General features: G+C 33.6%; 1 protein-coding gene and 1 pseudogene across 1 annotated transcript; one reads left to right on the top strand and one right to left on the bottom strand.

Annotated features, from left to right (window-relative positions):
- Window positions 1–5493: 5493 nt before the first annotated feature.
- On the top strand, window positions 5494–10294 carry LOC127859812 (uncharacterized). The gene is made up of 5 exons (XM_052397315.1): window positions 5494–5625; window positions 7734–7892; window positions 8166–8359; window positions 8797–8980; window positions 10199–10294. Exons 1-5 carry the CDS (start codon window positions 5494–5496, stop codon window positions 10292–10294), a joined length of 765 nt encoding a protein of 254 aa, XP_052253275.1.
- Window positions 10295–10781: 487 nt separating this feature from the next.
- LOC127859811 (putative ATP-dependent DNA helicase Q1) lies at window positions 10782–13977 on the bottom strand (annotated as a pseudogene).
- Window positions 13978–27863: the final 13886 nt, after the last annotated feature.

The raw sequence follows: 27863 nt of genomic DNA, 5'->3' as shown, positions 1-27863 counted from the left end.
CTTGATAAAATGGAAACAAATAATTCACTATATATATATATTTATATATATATATATATATATATATATATATATATATATATATATATATATATATATATATATATATATATAGTGAAATAAAATTCAGAAAAGTTGATTTTTCGTTATAATATGATTATTTATCATTCAAAATAATGTTTTCACTAATAAATATCATAGCCACACGCTCACCACCTGTGGTCAGTCGTCTCGAAAATCGAAAACACAACCGTTATGTGTGCGTCTATTTTGCGGGTAAATCATCTTATTGCCTGTGATAGTTCTATTACCTAGTCATGTTTGAACTGAAAACAACGATCACGCGTCAGTCGTTGCGAGTCTCGAAAATTAAGAACAAAAACGATACAGGTGCACGTAACAATGAGAATGTGTATACGTATTATTGGCTGCATTCATAACGACAAAGCTTGAGCCCATGACGAAGTCAATAAATCTTTATTGCAAATAAGGTTTTAAAAACAAAACTTAGCTGGCGAGTGTTGTTATAAGAAGGCGATAAAATGATTAGTGATCGTCTATTAAGAAAAAAAGTACACTGAATGACTTTATTTCTTTGAATTAGAACGATAAGGTTATACCGTACTGTCGGTTTATGACAGTGAATCTGCTTTTATAATTGTTCGGACGTGACGTCAATGACATGCGACAATCTGTATTTAAAGTACATTCAAATGAATGTAACTGTCGCATTTACTGAATAAACGTACTATCGGTTTATGACAGCGAATCCGCTTTTTAGACTTGCTCGGTCGTGACGTCAATGGCACGTGACAAGCTTTATTTACGAATAAACGAGATGCACGTGTAAACAATTATACTAGCGTTGATAAGGTCATTGATTTAGTTTAACATATGGAATTAAATCAATTTATAAGATATAATTCTGTATTATTCAATGTAAATTAATTATGTTATTATGCTTAGTTATCGGAAATGAGCCTTTGTTTCACACTGTATACAAACAACTGGGTGGGGTAACGACGTAGCAATACTACAAACTAATCAACCATCTAAAAAACAACGATGACCTGTGGACAACAGTCACTTTGGTCATTTCCATTGACTGACCGCTGTTCTCAGGTTTGACTGTTTATAATTTAATATTAATATATACGTATGCATATATATGTGTTTAACATCCAAGCGTAAACTGTATTTATAAAATCATCATATATAATAAAATTTATTTTTGAATGGAATATAATCACTTTGTGACAAGTATTTGATGGTATACTCGGAAACTGTCGAAAAATTATGTGTGTAACTTTTACCGACATAAAGTGGTATTAGAATTAACAATAATTATTGTTCTTTTTGGTAAAAGTGATGTATACATTTTTGCAACTATCGTTCAGTTGGTCTGTAAGTCGGCCCTACCAATGATTGGTCTGCACGTTGGCCATTTCGTTTCCACGCGTGATCTAGAGAACAATTGTTTAAACATGCACGTATTCTGGTCACTAAGGGGTAAAACAAGAAGTCTATCGATTCATAGTGCAATAAGTCCGAGGTAATAGTGGCATGGGACATGACCGTCGTTTCAACGGTTAAATCTAGAATCATATTCATCTGTATGATTGTTCGTTAGTAATTGATGGATGACAACGTTCAAGAGATCCAAACAGTAAAAAGATTTTTGTATGCTTGCAATACCTACTGGCTACCTAAGATAAATTTCCCAATTTGATGGGCATTCAATTTTCTTGCTGAATACGTTATCCAAATAATTCAAGTTAAACCGATGACGGGTAGACCCGGTTAAAACATATAAAATGTGTCATTTTCGATTTTTATATCAATTATCAAAATTGCATGATAAAAATAAATATTGAAAAAATGAAAGAAATGTGTGATCTACTGAGCAGTCAATGTTAGACATACGAGTCAGTTTTCAAAGCAACAAGAAGCCTGAATAATAATCTATTACTCATGAAGTTAATTCTCTTAATCAATATGGGAAGGTTTATCCGCATGTGCATGTATTTGCTAAATGACAATTACATATTGCTTCTTTTAAATTGCATATTGCTTATTGACAACTAAAAATTATTCATGCGGCTAAATGTTAATGATTAGTTCCCCAATACATACCTTTTGTTTTTGGTGTCAGGGTAATGTGCTTTCGTCTTTGTAATGTTTATTCCTTCTACTACTGCATTTACCGTTTCTGATTTCATACCTTGATTTGACTTAGTTTTTGCCTAGATGATCTTTCTATGCATGTATATGTACTGCGTTATTTTATTACATGGAACCATTAAAGATGTTGACTCTTCATCATAAAGTATTATACAAGAACATACGTCTGGCAGGTGTACGAGACTTTATGGCGTGTAGATAACAATTTTCGAAACAATACTATTGGCGTTCTAGCTGGCTTTCTGGTATCACGTACTGTATGCATTCGTTTAAAATAGTTGATACTTAAGCATATGATTAATTTGCAGACTGCAAGACATTCGGTCACTTTTAAGTTCCAGCAAGTGGTTAGTGTTCATGCAATTGCACTTTCATTACAATTTTGCGAGAATATATTCCGAACCTCATTATGAACTTGTCGAGATCATAATTGGATTGGATTAACTTGAGGTAGGCCCACCTGTCCAGTATGTGAGCAACAACTTAACCCATTATGTGAGTTAAAACTAAACCCACATGCACTGAGTGAGGTTGAACCAAGTCCGCCAAGGTGAGAAGCAAATTACCTGGCATTAATTTAGCCTGCTAGCCACGCGATACTCAAATATGTCCTTACAAAGTGATAAAACACTGATATGTTTAGAAAGTTATGAACACTTAGTAATTATTAAATGAAAAACTAAGCACGTTTGTACCGATTGATAAATGGCGAAAACAAAATCCACTAATTATAATATTAGCATGTGCATTGATTTTCAATACCCAAACAATGTCACTATTATGGGAACAAACTACAATCAGTTAGCTATACAAACATCAAAACTGCTAAAAATCTTCGTCGAAGGAATTATTAACTAAAACTAATGTCACCTCACGTCACGAACTGTTACTTCGTGTTGCTGTATTTTATTTCAGAGACGAACAAACCATATATATGTAATATTTAAAGTAAGTTGAAGTAAAGTATTGTAGCACTAACCAACCATTCTTTGTGCGTAAGCGTCAGTTATTAAACATACATAGTGTACTAGACGTATACATTTCATGCAATTCATTATTGCATAGTTACAGCATTCATTTTCGTTAATGTCGTGTAACTTTATGCTATAAGTGTACTATGGTTGTTAGTTACCAAATCAAAATTGACTCATCAAACACCGTCTGCTCTCTTTTTACAGAAACTGCCATTAACACATTAAGCCAATCGGTACTAATACTAATAAATGGTTGGACATGTTAGAAAAAAGCTCGTCCGTGATGTAAAGACACAACCGACCCGCTGAGGTTATAATGTGTATAACAAAGTACAATATTTGTTTAAGTCCAGACGTTGGATCCACATTGAACTAAATTGCTCCGGTTAAGCAATCACACACTTGTTCTAGTTTCGGTAATGGTAATAACTCAATAATGGTTCTGTCTATCAGTGCTCGATAGTCAACGCACATTCACGATTTGCACTATGTTTTCTTTTTACTTAATCAATAGGTTATGTATAAGGCGACATTATCAACCACGCTGTGCGGTAGACGCTTAAGTCCATGTTTTAAAGAAATTAATCCACTCAATAACCTGATCGTTATTTTGTCTGTTCTGTTTACCACGATCAATTCAAGTTTTCTTTTATCATTATTTATTGTAAGCTATTTTGCACTTCAGCCAAATGTCCAGGATGCAATAAACACTTCCTATCAATAATGTCTTTTCTCTTTTATTATCTCATGCAAAGTGTTTATGATTAATGATATCAGTCGACACAAACTGATTGCAATTCACATTATATGGCTTTTGGCTGTATGCGATACAGTTTTAAAATCTGACGATGTTATAAAATTAAACTTTTATCTCGCAATCATTGGTAGTAAGATATAAGGTTAGATCAAGTTGATTAGGTATTTGTGCTTCAATACATGATGAAATATACGCACTCAAAGTGGGGTAAAACATATTTTAATCTATATACAGTTTTGCTGTTGGGGTTTCATTGGGTTTTAATAAGAATTGTGTATCGTGGGCATTTCTTACGAGTAACTGTCTTTAATTATTTTTCAACATGTTTGGTAATCGCTTTTAAAATAAAATACCATTGCGATGTTGTTGTTTTTTGCAAAAAATAATGTCCAAAAGTAGATATGCATAAGTCAAATATTCAAAATATTTTCACCAAATGTAAAAAGAGTCATTAAGGATAATTATGTGGTTTGGAGCTTAAAATTGCATTAACACTTTTGACTGCAAGTTCAAGAAATCCGCGCAATGCAATTCGAATCGTAATTACCTCATTGGTGTCAACCGCAAGTGATGATTCAGGAGCTGTAGGCATAAAGATAATAGTTTAACATGTCTTCAATTCGATTCCTGTTCTCCTTTTACTTTAAGCACAATTTGTTCTAGAGTTGTGACATTCAAGCAACATAATGATATTCAGGCGACCCAAATGATACATGCGTACAACGTTACGTTGATAAATTTTAGTACGAATAATGCGTTTACAAACAGCTTACATTACTTCAAAGCGCATTAAGGAAATGAAAACTGAAAAAGTGAACAAAATTCAATAAAACGTCATAACGACTTGTGAAACGGATACAAGATAATACTGACAGTTAAATCTAGGGTTAAAATATGTTTGTTTATTGTCAGTAATCTGCCTTAGATATATTAGCGTATCTTCAAAATACAATGTTGTTGAACAGGCAGGTGTACGAGTGCCGTGCATATTAATTGTACATACTAGTACATCACAATTGTATATCTTCAATATTTCTTAATCATTGTAATAACATTTTCTTGAATTTTTTACTTCAATGATTTGAAGAGTCTTACTCTTATAATTCTAAATCCGCATATTAAATGTTGTCTTGACATTTTGATTTGTGCACTATGATTCAGATGGAAACAACATGGGGATAAGTGATTCACATCAATAATACACGTGGGAGAGAACTGTTGAAAGTTTAATGATAACAGAGTAGTAAAACATATCTTTATCCATTAATTTTTAATTCCGCTAAATAGGCAAAATTAGTTGTTCAATGTGAATACTCATCTAGAACTGATTTGTGTCGTGGTTTCAAATGCAGCGGTTGCAATTTGTAAACCACCAATGAAAATGACTCCAGAAACCCAGTTGCTTTTTACAAAATTTATGCACAGAAACGCACAGCGAATTTTTGCGATGTGAACGACCCATTTTATCTCGCTCCAAATACAATAATGAAGCAGGAGTCTGAGTCTGATCACAAAGAAAGCGTGCAATGGTTCATTCGTCAAAAAATTGGGATGAATAAATTGAGCAAAATGCTCAGGATGATGGCAGCTGAAGCCGGGCTACCAGTTGAAAAACGCCTGACCAATCGTTCCACTCGCAAGCACCTGGTCCAAAAACTTAGAGAACACAACTTTCCAGCCACTGAAATTATGTCTGTCACTGTACACACGAATGTACAGTCAATTTTAAATTACTCAAATGTAAGTCATTAGCAACAGAAAAAATGTTCCAACAAACTTGCCTCCCATGGTCAAAATGCAGAACCAATTTAAGGTAGAAAACACTCTGTCACCAGCACGGCCACATTTTCGTCAACGCAGCCCCCTAGCCAGCCGGAACAACACCAGACCGAAGCGGTAATTCTACCCGAAACACAAGTGCAAGTTCCTTACCCACAGGCACAGTACAGCTTTCAGCAGTCACTGTCCAGCTCATTTAAATCCCAATTCTTCGGGGCAACGTTCCACATCCAAAATGTTCATGTACACAATAACTAATCCAGTATTGAAATAACACCTTTAACACACCGTAAATCCGACAAAAAGCATCGATTTGCTCTACACACCAAGTCGACTCACGTGCTCGGCCTACTGTGTAGAAAAACAAATTCTAAATGAACCTGACTCTTTACATCGCTATAAATATAATTTAGTTATTGTTATTGATTTGGTTGAGTTTTGGTAACATATGTAAGTGGCTGTTGTCTTGTAAATAAATGAATTGTTATTGTTTTGCTTGAAATATTCTGGTACTATTTTCTTACGCGGACCTCTTTACAGCTAAGGTCGAAAAACACTGTTTGCTTAAAATAACTTCGGGATTTTCCGTGTAGTTTTATTTTCCTATTCTATTTTAAAAGAAATAATTAACGAATAAGAAAAATGATGGGATAAATCGAATACTTGGTCGGTGCCGAATAAAGCAAAGTTTATTTTGCTCGACCCGAAAATCTGAACCACTCGCCAAGGCTCGTGGTTCAGATTTTCTAAGCCTCGCGAAATAAACTTCGCTTTATTCGGCACCGACCTAGTATTCTATATTTAATCGCATCTGTTCATTGTCGCATACTTAGAGCATCACACATAAGTAGAATTTTATCACAAGGTGAGATTAAATGGAATAAATTAATCAACAGCTTTATGTATCATATTTTTGTATTAACGTTTTTAACTGCAAATGCCTTGAATGCCCAAATGTACTTACTTTGACCTTATGGATTCAGAAAAGACGACCATTTGTTTTTGGTACATGTCGATAATTCAATCTCTTGCACGGCGGTTACATTACATTCACCTCTGTGTTGGGCACAGAACGGACTATTTTTACGAGAGCGTCTTATTCATGTGATGATCGTTCCAAGCGTTTGGTAGCACACCACGGTAGGAAGCAAAATATGCGAATTAGCCCCGTAAAAGTGAAATATTGGGAAAGGGTAGGTTTCAATGTCAAATTTGAGAGTAATAGGTCTTATGGTACCCCCAAATTGCATTAAATCCTAAGAATATGACCATTTTCAAACGCGAAACTGTGGGGGTCATGACATCTTGTTGTTGTTGTTGTGTTCTTCGTTACTCTGGAAGGACAAATGTGGTAGGCATATTGTATTTTGGGTTCTTTTTAAGCTAGAATTGCTAGTAGGGTCATGCTGTGAATTATTGCGCGAAACCCACCTGGTAACGGGTATTTATTCATGGTTTGATGGGTTTTGCTATGTTTTGCGTGTAAAGATAGCATTCCAAAAGCAGGCTAGCATTACGTTTCTTTCGTCCCAAACCACTTTCATACATGGTAAAAAGTTGATTTATAAGCCCCTGTTTGCGGCCTTGCCATTCTGTCAATATTGTCAATAGTATCACTTTACAGGTTCCATATACTATTTTTTTTTTATCTTAAATGTAAATTTCAGACTATTTGTGTGCATTGGATGTGTTTTTATGATTGCAGGTTCGTTGTTTTCTGAATTGAGCTTGGTGGAGATCAAGAAGGCGTCCGCGGCTCCGAGAGAGTATGTTTCTACTGTGGTGTGCTACCTTCATCATTCAAGATGGAAGCACACACACACATTAAAATTACAAAATTAGATTGTTTTGTGTGCTGTGAGACCAATGTTAGACAGATTAAATTAAATGGACGAAAATCTGAAGTGAAACGTTTTATTGGAAAATTTAAAGTACTTTTAAACAATGATAATCTATTGTCAAGCATCGTAAATTCAGAATCGCCTACGATATGCAGAAAGTGTTACAGAAAGATAGAACACACATATGGTTTTATAATTCAGCTGAAAACATCAGCAACTAAATATGTTCACCAAAGTGATGTACGAGTAAAAAGGGGTGTAACTTCACCTTTAACAGCCAATACTTTGAATCCAGGGCCCTTGATTGCAAAGCATAACAGGTCAAGGAAGAAACAAACATTGCTGTCACCTGCTAAAGAGGTTCGAAATCCAAACCCTTCTTCAGATATTCCAGTTATTGAATATTCAATCAAGTCTTCCACATGTACTTTACATGCAGACCATGATTACAGTACACCTGCTAAACAGGTTCAAAATGCAACCGCTTCTGATAAGGACCATGTATCAAATTTTCCTGTTGAAGAACATTCAACCCAGTCTTTTACATACACTTTACCTGCAGATCATGGTTACATAAGACCTGTAGTTGATGACAAGGTTTCCTGTGAGAGTCCTATGTTAATTGATATGAAGGCACTGTTACAAGAAATTTCTGCAGGCAAAGATTCTACTTCGGTACTGTTACAAGAGCTGCGGACGCAGTCCTCATCACTGACTTCGAGAACACAAATTTTCTGCTCAGTCCTGCATAAATTCAGAGACATAAGCAGACTTGAGGACAGCATTGATCACTTCACGGATGAAATAATTAAAGAGATGATGAAAAGGTAACAGTACTGTAATATTAATAATAGTAACTAATAATCATGCATTTTTTATAATCCTGATAAGAAGTTAAGGGTTGTATACTGGAATCACCTTGGCCGTCTGGTCTGTCTGCCTGTCTTTTAAACTTACAAATCTATCAACTTTGTTCAAATCATGCCTCTGGGGTAAACATTGGGCCCCTTACTTGTTTCCCTAATATGTATGTAGTGAAAACTTTAAAAATCTCTGAAAATGCAGGCATATTTTGTTATTTCATCTCTTTCCGGGTTATTGTTATTTAAAACAAATCCAAATATTACTTTTGTTAGTAAATTAGTATTTTTCAAAAATATAAAAATTTGTTAACAAGTCCCTTTAAACATACAATATGTAAAAAAATAAACTTTTAAAAATGATTTCAGGCATTGGTGCTTACATTGCAATATGGATATTTCAGAGTCCCGCTACTTCTGAAGGTTATTCTATGTGTGGCTACACCTGCCAGTAAGAATATGAAACCATCTATTCTTCCTGCAATAGCTTCTGCTTACAGCATCTTGATGAAGCATAAATGTGATAACCTCTCAGCGTACCACAGATTAACAACCATCATTGCTATCAAGGGTGGCCTTGATGAAAGAGTAAGTATCAATACCATTAATGTTAATTGTTAAAAACTTAATGCTCATCATCAGGGATGTGGAAATGCCTTTTTTCCAATTGTGATTGAACAAGCTCATTGTAAATCTATTCTGGTATTCGTTTTAAGGCAATTTGAATTGTCTACGTGATAATTCCTTTATGGACTTCATTCCGAAAAATTGTCTCTTGTCTGATATATAAGTGTGAAATTAATACTTTAAGACAATGATAATTTTATTGTTTAAATAGAAATATATTTCAACTGCGTATAAACCACATTTTTGCACGATGTTCCCTGACACTGACAACCAGGCATAGTGCTTGTCCTTGGAAAAGTAAATTACAAAATATATGGATGCTAAGTACAAATGTCAGAATTCCACATCCATGTTGAAAATTTTGTGTTATTGCTAACTAAATTTGCTTGTTTAATATTGAACTTTATATCGTTTGTTGTTGACAAGTTTCTGTTGCTTTTTATTGACATTTGACAACAACTGAAAATATGATTTCACTCTTTATAAATGACTATTTTGCCAAAATACAAATGAGGAATTTCATTAGAATTTGTAATATATGAGTCTTATAATAAACCCTGCTTATAAATATGAAGAGTCAGAATATCAAATGCTATGTCAAAACTTAGAAATTAAAATAATTTAGTTTCTTAATACATATTATTTTATGTATTTTAAAATGATATTTGACATAAATAAATGTAAATTACTGGGATAAAACCATACTGTAACAAAAGTTAAAGAAAAACAAGTGAAGTTGTAAATAAAGTGTACCTATATTATTCAATGAACTTTATTTTCCCCCGAGTCATATATGAGAAAATTCCATTTTGATTTCAATAAAAACAATAAATTGAAATCCCTGATAAATCTGTTTTGTAAGCAATTGAAAAAAAATCATTGTTCGTGTAATTTATTAACATTTTCTACTTGTTGTCAGGAATGCATTTTTAGCTCAACAGAGCTTTTGCGATCGCCTGTCAACATGTAACTTGTGAACACTATAGGATACATTTATTGACCAATCTTCATGAAACCTGGTCAAAACATTTCTCTCTGTGATATCTCTGCCGAGTTTGGAGCTGTGTCACTTGGTGTCAATAGGTCAAACTAAGGGAAAAGCTTGTGAACACTCTAGGAGTCTATTTTTTACAATCTTCATGAAACTTGCTTATAATATGTGTTGTAATGATATCTCAGCTGAGTTTGAAAATTGGTTCCGCTCTGTTGAAAACATTGCCATCAGGGGACGGGGCGGAGAACATCTCTCAATATAGCTATAGTGAATCTCTGTGAACACTCTACAAGTCACTTGTTTTTGCGCAATAAGCATAAAACTTTATCAAAAAAAATTCTAATTATATCTCATCCATATTCAAATATAGCTTTGTCACATACGTGACGTACACCCCCACATGCTGCATTGACACAGACTATTTTGCATGCTGTCCTCACAAAACAAGAGAAGCTTATTTATGGCGATTTTTAATAATTATTATGGCATAATCCTTTAGGGCCATTTTTGACCTTTGAACTCAAAGTGTTACATTGACCTTGAAGATATCTACGTAATTCTTTCGCGCGACACACCGTCCAACGATGGTGAACAAATGTGCCAAATGATTTTAAAATCTCACGATGAACGACATAGTTATGGCCCAGACAAGCTCATTTATGGCCATTTTGGACCTTCAAGTTGGAGCAAACAAACCAACAGACAGTGAAAAAACAATATGTCCCCCACTATACTGGTGGGAACATAAAAATATTTGGTAATAGTAAGTTAATCATCAAAAGAGATATTGTTCATTACTAGACACGTTGTACATGTGCAATATTCCCTACAAATAGAACAGCACGTGCAGTCTTCAATGCTTGTGTCCTTTTAAAATCCAAACACTGATAGCAGCTGATTTCTGAGACAGGAAGAATCATTCTTACAGTAATTAATTATGTTATCATTTATTCCAGGAAGATTTTTTGCAATGTTTCTTGAACTATAGTAGAGTGTAGCTGTAGCAGGCTGACCACGCCTACCAGCCCTACCAATCTCCTGAAAATACTGTGTGATGTTTCTTGGAGGACAGGCATGAATAATGTGTGTTACATTTTCCGGGTCAAAACCCATTCATATGATGGAAGTTGTCAACACTAATCTTATTTGTGGATCCGATTTTTTCAATTCTTGGATAGTTCTGTCAATTATATACTGATCTTGTCCTGAGCAGATTGCACTATACAAAGAATTGTCAATGTTTGTTGACTGAAATAAACTGTTCAGATACACAATAACTTGACTCATATAGTATATCGGAAGGAATAACAAGGTCACAGGAAACCTCTCCCTTTCCTTATACAGTCTGTCACATATTACATGAGTAACTGCTTCATACTCTCCCAGCACATCAGTAGTACCTCCCTTGTCAAACTTTTCAAGGAAAACATTTGGTTTATCTGGAGTAATTTCAATGATGTTGTGATTAGTCAAGCCTAGTTGCTTTGGTAATGTTTGTTTCTGCTCAGCTGTAAGAGTTCCACTCAACGCAACAAATGGTACACCTGGAAAAACGCTTTTAAATTTTTCAATTCCTTGAAAGAAGTTCTGAACTCATCCCCCCTGAAACATAAGATAATCAAACACATGATTAATTTTTGTTGAAAAATAATAGTTGGCAATTTTTAGTGTAATACAGAAATACAATTCTCAGCTAATATGTGTTTAATGCAGACCCTTATTAAAAGTACAGTGACATGTATCTATGAATATTTTCAGCCCTTCTGGCAATGATTATCAGAAATTTAAGTTTTGGCACAAAGACTAAAGGTAAATGTATTTAATGTTGTGACACTGTTTGCCTATATATGTTCCATTATTAAAATCTGAATATTCTGTTATGTTACTCTTGAATTAACCCATGAATTATTTAAAGGGGCTTGTTCATATAGTGCTGTGTACGTTTGAAAAATACAAAGTTTTTAAAGGAGACTTTTCACGTTTTGACAAAATTGCAAGAAGTTGTTTAAGATTCGGAAATTTTCCTTTTGTTATGATTTTTGTGATGAAAAGTAATACTGAAACACGATCTTAAATAACCAATATATGCAGATTTTACGATTTCAAAAGATGACAATTATAAAGCGTTGCAATGCGAAACGAATTAATAATTTGGACAGTTTTGTTGTTATATTTTGTGAAACTACGAGGATTGCCTATATTAAGTATGAAATACATTGTATCAGAAAGGAATTCTGAGTGGTCTAAGTGGTAAAATTTTTACTCCAGGACTCCAGAGGTCACTGGTTCGAGCCCATCTTTTTTATGGCTCCAAAGGAGGGCATATAGTGATCGAACTGTCCGTCCGTACATTTATGTATGTCTGTCCGTCTGTCTGTCGTTCATACTTTGTGTTTAGGTTTCGAAAATTGCTCATTACTTCTATGTACCTTCAGAACTTTATATTTGGTATGCATATGTATCTCATGGAGCTGCACCTTTTGAATGTTGAAAGGTCAAGGTCATCCTTCAATGTCAAAGTTAAAAAAACAAACAAAGCAGCCTATAAGGGGGCATTATGTTTCTGGCATACACATCTCTTGTTAAATATTAGTATTGACTTCTTTACTTGAGCTTTTTACATTCAATGTTTACATTTATTAATATAAAGCATTACATGACAAACTTCAAAACATGCCAAAATTTGTGAAAAGGCCCCTTTTATACAAAACTTTATTCTCATAATCCAACAAAAAATATAACAACATAATCGTGACAAGAGCCCAGATCCAGATGGAATGTAGTGACGCTTTGTGATACTATGTACATGATTATTGGGAAAAAATACTGTATTGTTTAAAATAAAAATAATTGAAATTTTGAAATCCAATTGAGATGCACAGTCAGTAAAAGGTCTGTTTATCATGTATAAAAGTACAATTCCTGCGTATTACACAGTACTCCAGGTATGATTTGAAAAGGGCACTAAGTACTTCTAGTAGAACTGTCATACAATCCATGAGAGAAATTTCCTGTTATGCCAGCTCGACTTTAAATGAAGCTGTTACATATTTTTTACTATCATGGGTGGTAATGATTCTGCATATCTGTGTAATCACTTTTATGTTGATTTTTCAATTGAAAATTATTGCAAAAGGACATCAACCACTCAATTGAATAACAACAACAAAGGAAACTTGATAAGTCAGGGCCAAAAAACCCTTCTTTGCAAGGGGCCTCTTTTTCTTCCCAAAAAGACCCTTTCCCTTACATAAATTTCTTTAAAATCATGCATTTTTATCTTAATTTCTAATCTACCTCAGTATTTTTCACTTCCCAAAGCCAGAAAATTGTGTAATTTTTTCCCCGAAAAAAGGCTGTGGCCCTTTCCCCAAAGTTGGTGCTTTGGCCCTGTAAGTTGATTAGTAGCATGTATTATATACACATGTATATTTTTCTATGGCAATAAAAATGGCAGATTATGACAACATTATACTCACCATTGCTCCAAAACATGGCATTCATCAATGACAACAGCAACAACGTGTTCTTGCAGCTGACTATTTAGGATGCCCCTGCCTTTTTTAGTGTTCAATAGGGCTTCTGGGTGACACAGCTGCTCTATACTAGCATCTGACGTGCATGTAAACTTATCATTGTCCTCGCCTGCACCATATGCATCGTCTTCAGCTATATTAGAATTAATGTCAAGTCTATATGAGGAAATGTTGTGACTTTGAAGAGACACAAGCTGGTCCTTCTGAATAATATTCAAAAGAGACACTACAATCACAACATGTTTGAACAAATTATCGCCAAGAAGTTTAGGAAGCAAGTGAAAAAGTATGCTCTTTCCGTAACCAACAGGCAAATTAACAATAAGGTCCCCTTTTTTGTTCAATAAATGCTACAAAGCTTCGGATTGCTTATCCTTTAATACAAGTTTTTCGTCGTAGCCAAGCACGATGTCATTCAATTTGTCCATTTTATTTACATTTGTGAAGTGTGCGGAATTATTCCGCCTGTGTAAATGGACAAAAAATAGTTCCAAGGAGATGCATTAATACTACCAAGTTTTTGCCGGATTTATCGTAAATTTAAAAGTCATATTTCTTAATTTAATGCATGCAATCTTAAATATCCAATCAAATATACATTGAATGCGTTTGTTCGGTTTTACCTATTTTATAGACAAAATGGCGTGCGAGCCTTTCGCAGAGTTGTTTGTGAGAGCAAGGAACGACAACTCTGCGTGGAGATTGGTCGATAATTATTTACCATTTGAAAACCCGGTTGTTACCAGTTTTGACCTCAGGTATTGATTGAAAGTTGTTTGCCAATAAATATATTAAAGCTGTAACATCTGGGAAATGCAAGTTTAAAACCGAGTAAGGCAAAAAGTATAAACAACAAAAATAATAAAACGTTATAAACATATTCGTCACTATTAGAACGTATGTGTCTGTGCATCTGTTTGTTTTAGTGCTTTTGTGTTTGATTAAAGCTGAGGTTTCGGGATTTTTTTTAATACAATACTTGATATTGCATGAATACATTTAAAGCATTGATAATATAATCCCAGATATGTAACGTCCGCAAATGTAAATTGTAGGATTCGCGTAATGGACATGCTCCAACTCCTGGATCTCATTGTGTATAGTACAAAGAACGACATAGACACGATAAAGGAAGACAATGAATTATTCAATTTAGTGAACGATTTCGCTTTCTAAACGATCCTTATAACTGTAATTCGGCAATAGTGAGTCTCGTATGTATTCTCTATATGGTAGTAGTTGTCTTATTGTGTGTCGGGAACGATAGCTCTAGCAAATCGTGTATCGGACGTGAATAGGTAGTTGTATGTTTTGTGCGATCACAGAGTGTTTAATTCTTAAGGCGCGGATAACGAGAGCTGGACATGTCTATAAAGTCTTTTTCGTTTCGTGACTGCTTTAATGCAGTGGGATTCGAATATCCTTTCTTGTTGTACTATTAACTAGCGTTATTTAATGATATGATTATAGGTGCTACCTAATTTACGGGCAAAAGCTTTTTAAGTTATTTTGATAACCATGTATTTTTAATAAATATATGGACATGATTGTGTTCAAAATATTATAATTGTTGCAATAATTAAGTAATGCATCCAAAAAATAAATCTTAAAACGAATTACATGTTCCAAGCTTAAAGATCTAGCATCTTATATTTTGTTTTTGTTTTCTAGCCACAGGAATTTATAGCTGGTTCGGTGTCTGTGGATTACTGGATGGAGTGTCTGCTAACTGGCTTAGTCACTGGGAGGTCTCTGTATTGATCCCTTAAGTGGGGGCATTTTTAAGATAACCCTAAAGACATACTATGGCGTACCATTTGGGTTGAAAGTCAAGAAGACCTACAAGGTAAAAAGAGAAATGTACGTCGAAGTACAATAATTGTACGTCTACATACACATATAAAATACACTTCGAACTATATATTTGTACGTCAAAGTACAATTTGTACTTCGACATACATGTTTGTACTTTGACGTACACATTTTCAGAACAGCCAATCAAAAAACTTGTCTCTTGAGCCGCTTTTTCTTCAGATTTATTCATAATAAATGTTTAAAATCTCTTTTTTAATTGAGGACAAAATGAATAAAAATATCAGAATGGCATAAAAAAACACATAGACGTTTCAAGTATTTAATGCATTGGTATAGATTATATACAAATTTGAAGAAGATTCAATTGTTTGATACCTTTTAAAAATTAAAATTATTCAGCGTATTGTGAGTATTTATTGATCATGCGGGGCGGAGTATCACGACCGTCCAGCGCATTACTGTGTAGGAAATTCCCAACGGTAACTAAACAGTTATCAAAAATTAACAGGATAAATAATGTATAATAATCTCCCCGTTGGTCCTGTTTTGTGATAACCATAACTTGCATAAGTCAGAGGTTACTTCCGCCACGCCAGGTCATTAAATACGCCCAATATTTATGAGTAAGCGGTCAATAGTCGCATAATTTGGTATAAATTATAACAATAATAATGTTTAATAAATACGCACAATATCAATGAGTAAGCGGTCGATAGTCGAATAATTTGGTATAAATAATAATAATAATAATAATAATAATAATAATAATGTTCAAAGTCAAATATCTCTAAAAGCAAAGGGATGTAAGGTGCCTTCTGATTGGCTAACATTCAAGGGTCGGTGAAAATTGTACGTCGAAGTACATTTCTCGTTCTACCTAGTAGGTCTTGTAGACTTTCGACGTCATTGTACGTCATATAGACACTAAGTACTGGTCCTACCCAGGAAACAGTTTGTTTCATCAAATGTCTCAATTCAACTTGACAGCTTGCTAAAGCAGTTGCATTTAGCATACATTACACTGATTTAACATAATCAAAATCATGTGATGTTTCAAATCAATTTTGATTGACAAATTTGACAGGATTTTTTTTTAAATCCAATAAGTTTTAGACTGTCAAATAACACACACAACGTATTGAAAGCCATGCCTGGAGCTTTCGTCTGTATACCACTGACTTCATCAGAAGAATGATTTCTACTGTTGGGAAACGTTAACAACGGTGAACTCTTATTGTCTTCTTATTTATTATCAATGTTTAATTATGTGAGTGTAACAGCATAACAACATTCTTGTTTCGCAATTTAAATATTTAATAAATTCAGGTCTCTTGCAGGTTTCTAATTTTCTTTTGCAAACTATTGTTAAATAGTTTAAATTTTGTCGCCATTAAAAACTAGCCATTTTGTAGCAATTCTTAAATCACAGTCTAAACTGCATACACTTAGCTCTATAGTTACAATTTGAATGCAAATATTAGAATGCACCATGCTATATCATCCATATTTTTTATTTAAACATTCAAATAACACATAACACATTACATATATAAAAAGGTATGAGGTATTGTGTGGAGATACAAAACACTTCACATCATTTATTGGCACATAAAATAATAGTTACAAAATAAGTAATACTAAAATACTGTCATCAACCTACAGTACAAGAGTATTTACGTATATGAAATTACAAAGTGGTGTTATTTTATTACCTTTTACAAAATTAACAATGCTGGTTTTGTACTAGCCATAAAACATTTATCATGGATTAACAAGTAACAACCAATTTATTAATTACACAAAGTTCTATAAAAGTTCACACATGTTCCATCCAAGTAAACCAACAGAACCAACAAAGATCACCACATATAATAACTGTGTGTATAGCTTGGAAATTTTGATAGTTCAGGAATCCCTCCTTTGTTGATTTCTGTAAACCAAAACTGTTAGTTTTGCTGGATAGAATGGCTTGTGTGATGCCCAGCTCTTGCCTTGGCAGAACAGCTTCTAAGAACGGAAAACCAACAAATACCTTAAAATTTGATCAATATTGCAGACAATTTATAAATGTTTTTTTTTGTTGATTTCGAATCTGAAAGATTTTTAACGTAAGATTGTGGTACGAAAATCCAACGGTATCGGATTTTGTGGTTTAAGGCCTAAACTTATTAAAGTGATATGTAACCTTTCGGGATATCGGTAAAGTGCGAGCAGACGAGGTGTAAATACGTTTAAAATTAAAGCTAAAAGACAAAAAAGTTAGATCGGAATATCTTTAAATTTTGTGAATAAATGTGTTTCTGATGGATAACAACGACAACTTACCAGAATATTGCTCATGATCACACGTAAAACTTTCTGAAAGCGAATGGAAAATGCGTCACGAATTCTGAAAAATAAACAGTAGGGTGTCGTTATTGAAATACCGCGAGAATACTGGAAGAATAGAGATGCCAACTATAATGCTTAAAACAAATATTTTTTAACAAGCGTTTGTGATTTGTCAGGAAAATAATAACAATAAGATATTGAAAAGAGCAAAGCAAATAAATTCGACAGTAATCTGAGATTCGGCAATATATTTAAGGCGGGTTATGTTCCCGAAAATTGTGTTTGGTAAAGACTGTCACTATATGTAGTGAACCAGTCTTCGGCTTCTACACAATGAAGATGAGTATTCAGGGGAGATAATTGAGTAATGACTTAATTCTGGAACGGTTGCGAAGAAAAACAAATTATGCGAGAATATTTAGTGCGATTCGCTGCACAATTATGATGTCATTGATATAATTTTCCTGATGTATGTATTTACACGTGATTTAGCATATGTCAAAGTATTTTTGATTTGTTCAAGGTCATAAATAGCATCGCGAAAATATATGTCGCGTGGCAAATGTTTTTGAGACCCATTCCTATGTGGTATTCTTATGTAATTTTATGTCTAAATTTCCATATGTATGAACGGTCAACGCACGCTTCGCGGGCTTTTGCCCGTATTATTATGTGATGGTTTTAAAACGATTTGCAAAGAAATGCGGTAGAAACGTTATAGTAAAATATCCATCATTTTAAAACAAAATTTCGTTATCAGCAGTCCAATGCGTACTTACCTATCTTTCTCTGTATAAACAAAGTTGAATAACAATAAATGTAGATAGATGCATTGTAAATTAGGCATTATGTGTCAGAGAAAGCACATTTATCTGCATATCGAAAGGCATATTGTCAAATATGACTCAGCGACCTTGATACATTCCCATGATCATAGGTATTGTGTTACTTAGTGCCGTTTAGTACAAATTTAGGCGACGTACGTTCCTTGGTCATTGCTTTTATTAGTTATGATACCTATGCACCTATCCAATCGAATTTTATGATTGTGGTGTCTATGCTCAGGTTTCGGGAGGGGGGGGGGAACACATTAAGCTAATAACAATAAGGTTAACCTATTACGAAACACAGACAAGCAGAATGGCGTCCAAATGACAAACACAATGGCCGCCAGGGAATAACCATTCACTCAAACTTGATGATTTGTTATGTCTACAGCCACTGTTTTGTTGACAAGAAAACATAAAGATCATTAACTCCACGAAATTGTAAGGTAAGTTTAATATGTTATTAAACATCGAAATACCATGCTTCAATCGGTTCAGTGTAATTGGACTCATTATCAGCCTAGATCTATAACCTGTTAAAAGTCGGCCTAATAAGCACATTGAGTAATCGTTTCAAATGAACTATCTAGAACCCCATGTTGCACTAGTTCAAAACCACTTTTTTCCAAACAGCAAACATTGTTTTAGAATTGCCTGGTTCTTACTGCATTCATCTGTTTGTGTCTTAGCACACGTGTTCTTTTTTATCTTAAGCCTTGACCTGGTATACATCGTTTTGCAAAGTTATCGCCATTGATGATAAGCACCACACCTTTCGATGAGCATTGAAAACATCAGACACGATTAAAACCGACATATCTTGCAAAAGCATAACCAGCAACCGGGCAGTGGTCAGTCAAATTGTTGCCTATGATCGAAATGAAAAGCGTGCATTTTGTCAACATAAGACTTTGTGTGCAACCTTGCAATAAAGCACAAAATTCAAACACTGTAAAATTGGACCAACCGTTTTTTGACAAAATCATCATTGAGGCACCACAAAGAAGTTGCCATAACGATATTGCTGTGATGTTGTTGTGTTTTTACATAATTATGAACTTGCTGGGAGCCATAGGATCTCTCATGGAAGGAACCGGTCTCAAAAACATAATTGAGACTGAGTATGGGGGGAAATGCATTTTTGCACATTATGACAGGAAAAGCTACTAAGAGAGCGTTTCGGGAACATTTTTTTGTTGTTGCCTACAATGATATACTCCGATATATTCCGGATAGCACTGAATGGGGGAAGAACATGACAGTTTTACAGTTTAAAATAACAAAACAGCATGCGGTTGTATCGAAAAATAAGCCACCAAACCAACAACGTATATTTTGAATGTTTTCGTATTGCTTTTGTAGATTGTTAAAAATTATGTATTGCCTTAAGCACTATGATATTGTTCATACAAACTCACTTATTAATTGCTAGTGTCATTGTCATGTTCGTCATCGGTGAACAAACAAACCTTATCATTGATCTTGTCCTTGAACTGCTTGATGGTGTACAGTTTGCAAAGCTGTAATATTTACTGGTTTTCCCATTCAGTGGGTTTGTTTTCTGATTGTGACATGTCGGGATTGATATGTGACAAAATGAGAATATTAACTATTGAGTTGGTGTAACGCACAAAATGGAAATGTTTGTAATTCCTTTGTTTGTTAAAGTCAATTCAAAGCCCCATTGTTATGATTATTTCTTCTGCTATAATTATGTATGTAAGTGTTCATAATCAATGCAATGTAAACTATGTCGCTAGAAAAACCGCGATGATTTTGTTTTCAATTATTGTACTTGTCGGTTAGGTTTTAATTGCGATATGTCATAAATAAAACTATACAACGAACAGGATTATTGTTACATTGTTACATTGTTAACCAAACAGTATGGACGGCATAGACGACGATGTATAAGTATAGTACAAACGATGATTTTAAAAATATTTATGATCTATTATACTGGCTTCTTACAAAATGAATAAAATATTGTTTTAGTAATCCATGAGCAGTGACACCAATTTTTTTTCTACTATGCGACTGAAATATAACCCTACGGCTTAAATAGACAACGACAACTTTAACATAACACGTCGACCTACATGGAATACGACGACATTAATCAATCAAAGCGCTAAAGGCACTGAAGTTGTTCGCTATTGCATAATCTTAGACGCAACTCAGTTTTCAAAATTATGTTTTAGCTTTTAATATGGCAAGTTTGAAATGAACACAACCCATTCACATTGATAAAGAGTGTGTCTTAAAGCACAGGTAGAGATATATGTGCACTGTTTGTTATGTTATATAGATAACTTAGAAAAAATAACAACAATATGTCTCTTTTTTCACAATTGGTTGCTGCACTGGCAACCATCTTTAGAATTGTGTTTCCTTGCTAAAGAACTTATAATCATATACATGTTGTGTTATGTGTATTTAATACTTTATTTATTTTCTTTAAATTATTAAGCAACAATAAATACGTGTTTGTCTGCTCAATGGAATCGTAATTTAAACACATCGCATATTTGGCATGCCTTATCAGACATCCTTATCATACTATACAATTTTATCTTATTTATATATGAAAACAGCTACATAAACCAATAATAAAAAGGGCATCACGAAGGTGCTAAGTTATACGCTTATCATTTATTTTGCAAGTAAACATCAAGGAGGTATGTATCTAAATAGAAGTTATTTGGTGTAATATAGTGATAAGTGTATTATATCAAGGCCAAATGATGACATCATAGCTGGAAACTATGCATTGAATCCCAGTTATAGGGACATTTACACATAGGGAAATGTTGGAAAATTAAAACAGGGCAAGTGAACCATAAACTTTAATTTAATCAACTTGAACACCAAACTGTACACAAAATAACAACGGGTCACCTAGAAATATCAGATTTTCATAATATTTGCATAATCATTGACACACTAATATTCCAATGTCAGGTACGTTATATTAATTTTAACACTTTAATACATTAAAATAAACTCGCACACATTCAATTATTATTTATCATTATATGTGGTATTTTTTTGCTAAACAGATTCCTGACTGTTATTTCATTTTTTGATAATCATTTGAATTTTTGTCATCATTTTTCTAAAATTACTTAACAAAATCATCAATAGTTTTAAAAAGGGGTGTTTGTTAAATCATGCTGATCATTTAAAGGATTATATATAAATGACATTAAAGCAACTTTGGTTTAAAAATCAAATACAAAAATACATTTTTACGAAACATCATTAATATTTTCTTACAAGGAAAAAATAATATCTCAGCCAAAATCAAGTATGTTAACAACCTTTGTATTTTTAACGTATGTTTTATACGAAAATGATTACAATCTAATGGCTGAACTTGTAAAATCTTTAAAAACACGGAAAAACATAGATTTAAAGAACTCTTAACATACTAGACAAGTCTATTTCGTTCCAATAGGCATCATTCAGCATTCAAATAACAAAAAGTATAATTAAAACGTTCACATTTAATAAACACAAACATTTATGAGTTCTACAGTAGTTTATATACATACTTCTTAGAAATAATTCGAGTCCATGTACCTGACACTTTTTGTCAAAACAATCAATTATCACGAAACAAACTACATAAACTGGTGTCAAAAAACGTGCAATCGGCATCTTCAAGTTTAAACTGCCTTTTGCTTGTGCTACAAGCAATTGGCTATTGAAAGTGGTGTCAAAAAACGTGTAATCGGCATCTTCAAGTTTAAACTACCTTTTGCTTTTGCTGCAAGCAGTTGAATCTTGGATTTCACATACAAACTGTTCGAAATCAACGTCTTGTACGTCATCTCTTAACAGCCACTTAAACAGTTTAAAATCTCCTTTCCCTTGGGTTTCCTCCATGAATAAAACTGTAGCCTCCTGTTTATCATCATCAATCTTGAGAATTTTCCCTGGGTAGACGATATCATCCCAATTTACAAGATAGTATGCGTCTTCAGTGCTCCAGCTAGGATTTGAAAATGGCTGGGGGAGGGCTTTTTGTCAAAAGGGCACATTCAACGTGCAGTATTTTGTCAAAAGGACATTTTCAAGTGCGCTGGCATTTCTGGAATGCTTCCTGTTGCTGCTGCATGTTCATTTATATGTTATTAATAATTGTTAGAATATATTATTCCCATTATTATTAAACCATTCAAATATAATGTCTTCAATGAGGAATACATTAATAACAATGTAATATGAGATTTATTAATTATCATAATTTCATGTACAAAACATAGACACATTTTAAAGGGCAGGGGGAGGCGGGGCCTAGGAAGGGCAGGGCGGAGGTTCGGAGGGGCAGGGCGGAGCGCCCTTCAATTTAGGCCTAGCTGGAGCACTGGTCTTTGACTGGTTTGATAGATGGGGATTCATTTTCATCTGAGACTTTGGACAACATATTTCATCTGCGATTTGTGAAGAGCCATTTCGTCTGCGCACATTTCAGGTACGTTTAGCTTCTGTACTTTGTTTCTGTTTTCATCGACTTTTCCTTCATGATCTATCAACTTCCGTTAAAGTGGAACATTCGCGTGTGCTGGCTTCGTTACTTACATTGTGTTTTTCTGGTAAAGTGTCTATTTTCCAGTGTCCACAGTATTCGCCTTTTAAACAGGCTTCACAGTAAAACGAGACCTCGGCGGTATATAACTGATTGTGTGCAGTAAATAACGCATGCAACTTTATGGCTACCGAAACAGAATTCGGGTTTTTTATCTCTAGTTCTTCGGCTGTGGTTTCATACTCAGTTCCATTATAGAACACATACTCGATGCTTTCATGTCAGGGACTAGTGTTTTTCAAGATCGTGACCGCCACTGTGGAATAATGGTTTGTGACATCAGAAATATAAAACAAATTCTTGTGTTTCAGCTCTTCTTCTTCTTTAAAGTAAGCAACTACCGGGTGCAGTGTAACTCCTGTGCTGTTCCAATAAGCGCTTTGAACTTCATCAGAGTTGCTGCATGTGAAATTTTCTGCAAAATCCATATGGATCAATATTTCATTTCTTGGCAAGTGGACTTAGTCAAAAGTATATAGTCAGGATGCAGGCGACAAAAAAAAACGATTTTGATACCTTGGGATTTGGGTTTTCAGCACAGAACTCGTGTTGCTTAATGAAGTTGATCACCTCCCTTTTGATTATTTCTTTTTCTGGGACCTTTCTTCTCTTTGGAATAGCCTTCAATCCCTTTGCATTGCCTTTCTAAGTACTTTTCTCGAAATCCCTGTTTCTTTACTTATCGTGGAAATACATTTGTACTTCTTAAGAATATTGCAGCTCACAATATTTGCAACTATCTTGCCTGAAAGGATTTTTAAGGCCTGGTTACAAGCACACCATTCCTCAGGCTAAATATAACAGTCTAGTGATGCATTCTACAAAGATTTGCCCTGTGAGTGATAACCAAAGTTTTACTGTTGTTTTGACTCTCAGCTTCAATAATGATCAATGCTGAATATTTTTTCCTGTAGTGTTTTGTAAGATATCAATGTATTTTGCAACAAAATGTAAGAAGAAAACTTGAACTTTTATCTACTTAAAGTTAAAAAGTGCAACAAAATTCTCAAGTTTTATTAAAAGTGTATGTGGGCTTATCAGTAGCCTTTTTGCTCACGCTTAAGTTACATTGCATATTTTTCAAATCAGTATGCGCTTAACTGCTTAACTACGCTATGGAAAGACAACCACTGCCTGTTGCAGTAAAATTAGCAGACGACAAATTTATGATATAAGCGTCTGCTAGGAAAGATAACCACCACATCTGCCTGTTCACTGCAGTGGGTGTATATGACTAATAGTGTTTTACAGCTTGTAAGACGACATTGGCCAGTCTAGTGTTAATCATTGAAATATGTACATATTGGCAGCTTTCAGGGAAAAAGAGGCTTAATGCATGTCAAATAAGATTAACCTGTGCACGTTGATTAGCCTGTGCAATGCGCACAAGATAATCAAGGGCGACATTTCTGATTGTATAATGTTTTTCGTTCAAAGAGTCTCTGGTACTGGGATGAATATTAATGCATATGCATTAAACCCTGTTTTCCCAAAGTGAAGCTTAAATTATATACTTTATTAATGATTTAAAAATCAAAACACATCTGGACCTGTGCTTTAAGACAAACTCTTTATCAATTTGAATGGGTTGTGTTCATTTTAAACTTGCAAAAAAAAAGCTATAACATGATTTTTAAAACTGAGTTGCGTCTAAACTTATACAACAGCAAACACCTACAGTGCCTTCAGGGCTTTGATTTATATATCAATACTTATATACTGGGAGTGTGACAGTAAAATTCAAGATGATAGTACTGTCAACTTCAGCCAACGTGAAGCCATGAAATTGTAATGATTCATCAATATACATGTAGAAGAAAAAGCCATGTAGTAAAATACGTCTTGTTTGTCTTATTGTTTAAACTATTTGTCATTCAAATTTGACAAATTGTATTTAACTCACATTTAATAATATTAGCCGAAATTTACTGTATCAATGTATGGTGATGTTGTCATACTCCTCAATTTGTTCCTGTTCCAATGAAATTATTTTTCTGAAGTTTACAAATTAAATTTCGATGCTTGTTGTTACAAATATAATTATTTAAATGAAATACCAATGTAATATTATTGTTTAAAGTTGATTAATAAATTATCAAGCAATACATGTGGTTTTTTTATTAATATGCAAGATATTTCTTTTAAAATGAAAAACTATTCATTTCATCTTAAAAAGATTCATAATGAAAATATGCATGGCAAAACCCCAGTGCTCATTATTTTGCTTCCTAAATTAAAATTGGTGTACACATTATTTTGTTTTCAATATTCTTAAACAATGTATTCTTGGTTTTACAACAAAAATCAGTAAATTGTTTGATTTTAAACCATAATTACTTACCTTATTCAGTTATTGCACAAAGAATGTCCAGCGCAATATAGTAATAAGTGCACTTGTTACAGTATTGCACTAAAAATATTTCAGTGTCAAATGAAGTTATGTGCAAATTCATCAAATATAATATTACTTGGTAGCAATATACTGAAATACATTTTATCTAATATATTTTTAGTTTAAAAACTGTATACAGATGTTAACATTGTTAAAATCAAAGCTCAATCTTTTATAACAATCAGTTTTTTATCTCTCCTGTAAAATTTTGAAATATGGACTTATCGCTTTTTTGCACTAAGGTGACGAATTAGGGTTTTTTCCCAGGAGGGAAAAGGGGCATGGCGCATTACTTTAAAAAAGGGCATTTTAACGCGCAGTTTAGGTAAAAAAGGGCAAAAACGTTACGTGACTAAGTGGTTAAGAGAGAAACATATACACATAAACATATAAATAAGCACATTTAATGGTTATTGGTGTATTTAACTTTCTTTAATTAATAATTATACATTTACCTTGCTATGTCTCCATTAAAGTAGCATGCTGTTGCAGTAAACTGTACAGAATGACAAACATAATAAAGCAATATATGCATATGAATCTGATTATACACAGATCCACTAACACATAAATGAAACCATGTTTGTCTTATCCCATTTTCTAACGATAATCTTGTCAGAAGTTTTTCCAGTAAAATGAGTAAACTGAACGCTAACAATTTGCAAACACTCGTTTCCGTGACATACATCAAATGAACAGATTACTGATAAATATGTTGTTTTTGTGTATAACGATTAATGCATCGTTCTTTAGCAAGTGCATTTCATTTATCCCTTCTAAATGTGTGATCTCCATCGTAAAATTGCCATTTTTGCCGAGAGTCACAATTTATAGGAGCTTTTTGTGTGACGTCACAAGAGGGGTTTTCCGTTACTAAAAATAGATTGGCTGTCAACTTCTCGATCGCGGCCTATTACATTGTATCAGAGTAAAGGTCGTCGGAAGACTTAATACTTACAATTTCACAAAACAAAACTATAAATACCCGTATTCTTTTTTAAGTAAGACTTTAATAAATGATATCAAAAATTATAAAACATATAATAATTTGAAAATTATTATAAGTGGTGTGGATGCGAAAGTGTTATGTTTCATCAGAGATTGAAATTTAGTGTAAGGGGTGTATTGAATCAGTTATAAAACAAAGCCCTTAAATAGCTCAATACATTTGATTTTTCAATCTTGAAATGTAGTTTTAATTTTCTTTTACATTGAATGAATTTTCGTTTCGTTTACATTGAATGAAAATATTAATAATTTAAGCATTCCAATTGAAAAAAAACACCTGCATATTTTGCAAATTGAACTGTCTTTGCATGTACATGTACATTGAAAACTCTTCTCTAGTGATAATGAGCGATACAAATCTAGCATTTTATGATACCATTAATCTTCACATTTAATTTATTTTTTTCGCAAGTATTTTATATCCGTATATAATGACCATACGAGATTGCTTGTTTTCATGATGATGTTTCGAATACTGCAGTAACACACGATCTTTACACATTATAGCAGCGTTTACATTTGCAGGTACCCGTTAAATACGTTAATTGTGTAGCAGTAAATTTGTTTAATATTTTAAATGTATAGTTATTAAACACTTTACTGTTATGATTAAACTGGCTAATATATATACTAAATAGTTCCTAGCTGTTAATCCATTTCGGACAAATGTCTATTTTTTTTTAATATGTTCAAATATTTTATTAAGCAACTGTTAAGTTTTTTTTACTTAATATGCTAAGAGATGACATGGAGGTATCATAAATTGTGTTTAATGACCAGACACATGTGGTTTATGCAGAGACCCCATACAGAGTCATTCAAGTATAGGTCCCTGGGTTTATTACACACTGTTTTCTTAGTAATTTGTCTGAACAGTATCCGATCATATCGAGATAATCGGTTTGTGATAAACAAAGGGGCAATTAAACACTTGGTTAAAATGCTGAAACAAAGAGTGTCAAAACTGGTGTGAACAATTAAATAAAAGCAATTATATTTATCAAGAGGATTTAGTTAAACTGTAACAAGGTACGTTTTTTTCAGACAAATAGGTTCAAATCAGTTTCTATATGTTGATTACATAAATTCAATCAATATGTTGTTTGTTTTCGTCCTTATTTGTGTTCGTTCATTGGATTCAATTTAATCTGAAAACAATTCAAGTTCTGAGTATTTTTTTGTTCTTCAAAAGGGTCGCGAATATCAGTGTAACCTTATCACGATGCGGTTCATCACATGCAAACAATAGCAGAATGGCCGCTGTTTTGACGGCCAAAATTTGAGCATGCGCAAACGTGACGTCATTATCGGAATCCCCAAAACCTCCTATTAACTGTATCGTCCGCCATC

The sequence above is a fragment of the Dreissena polymorpha genome, chromosome 15 (assembly GCF_020536995.1).
Source record: "Dreissena polymorpha isolate Duluth1 chromosome 15, UMN_Dpol_1.0, whole genome shotgun sequence".
Classification (NCBI taxonomy): domain Eukaryota; kingdom Metazoa; phylum Mollusca; class Bivalvia; order Myida; family Dreissenidae; genus Dreissena; species Dreissena polymorpha.
Note: the sequence above shows the minus strand (reverse complement) of the source record. Positions and strands in the feature narration are given on the sequence as shown.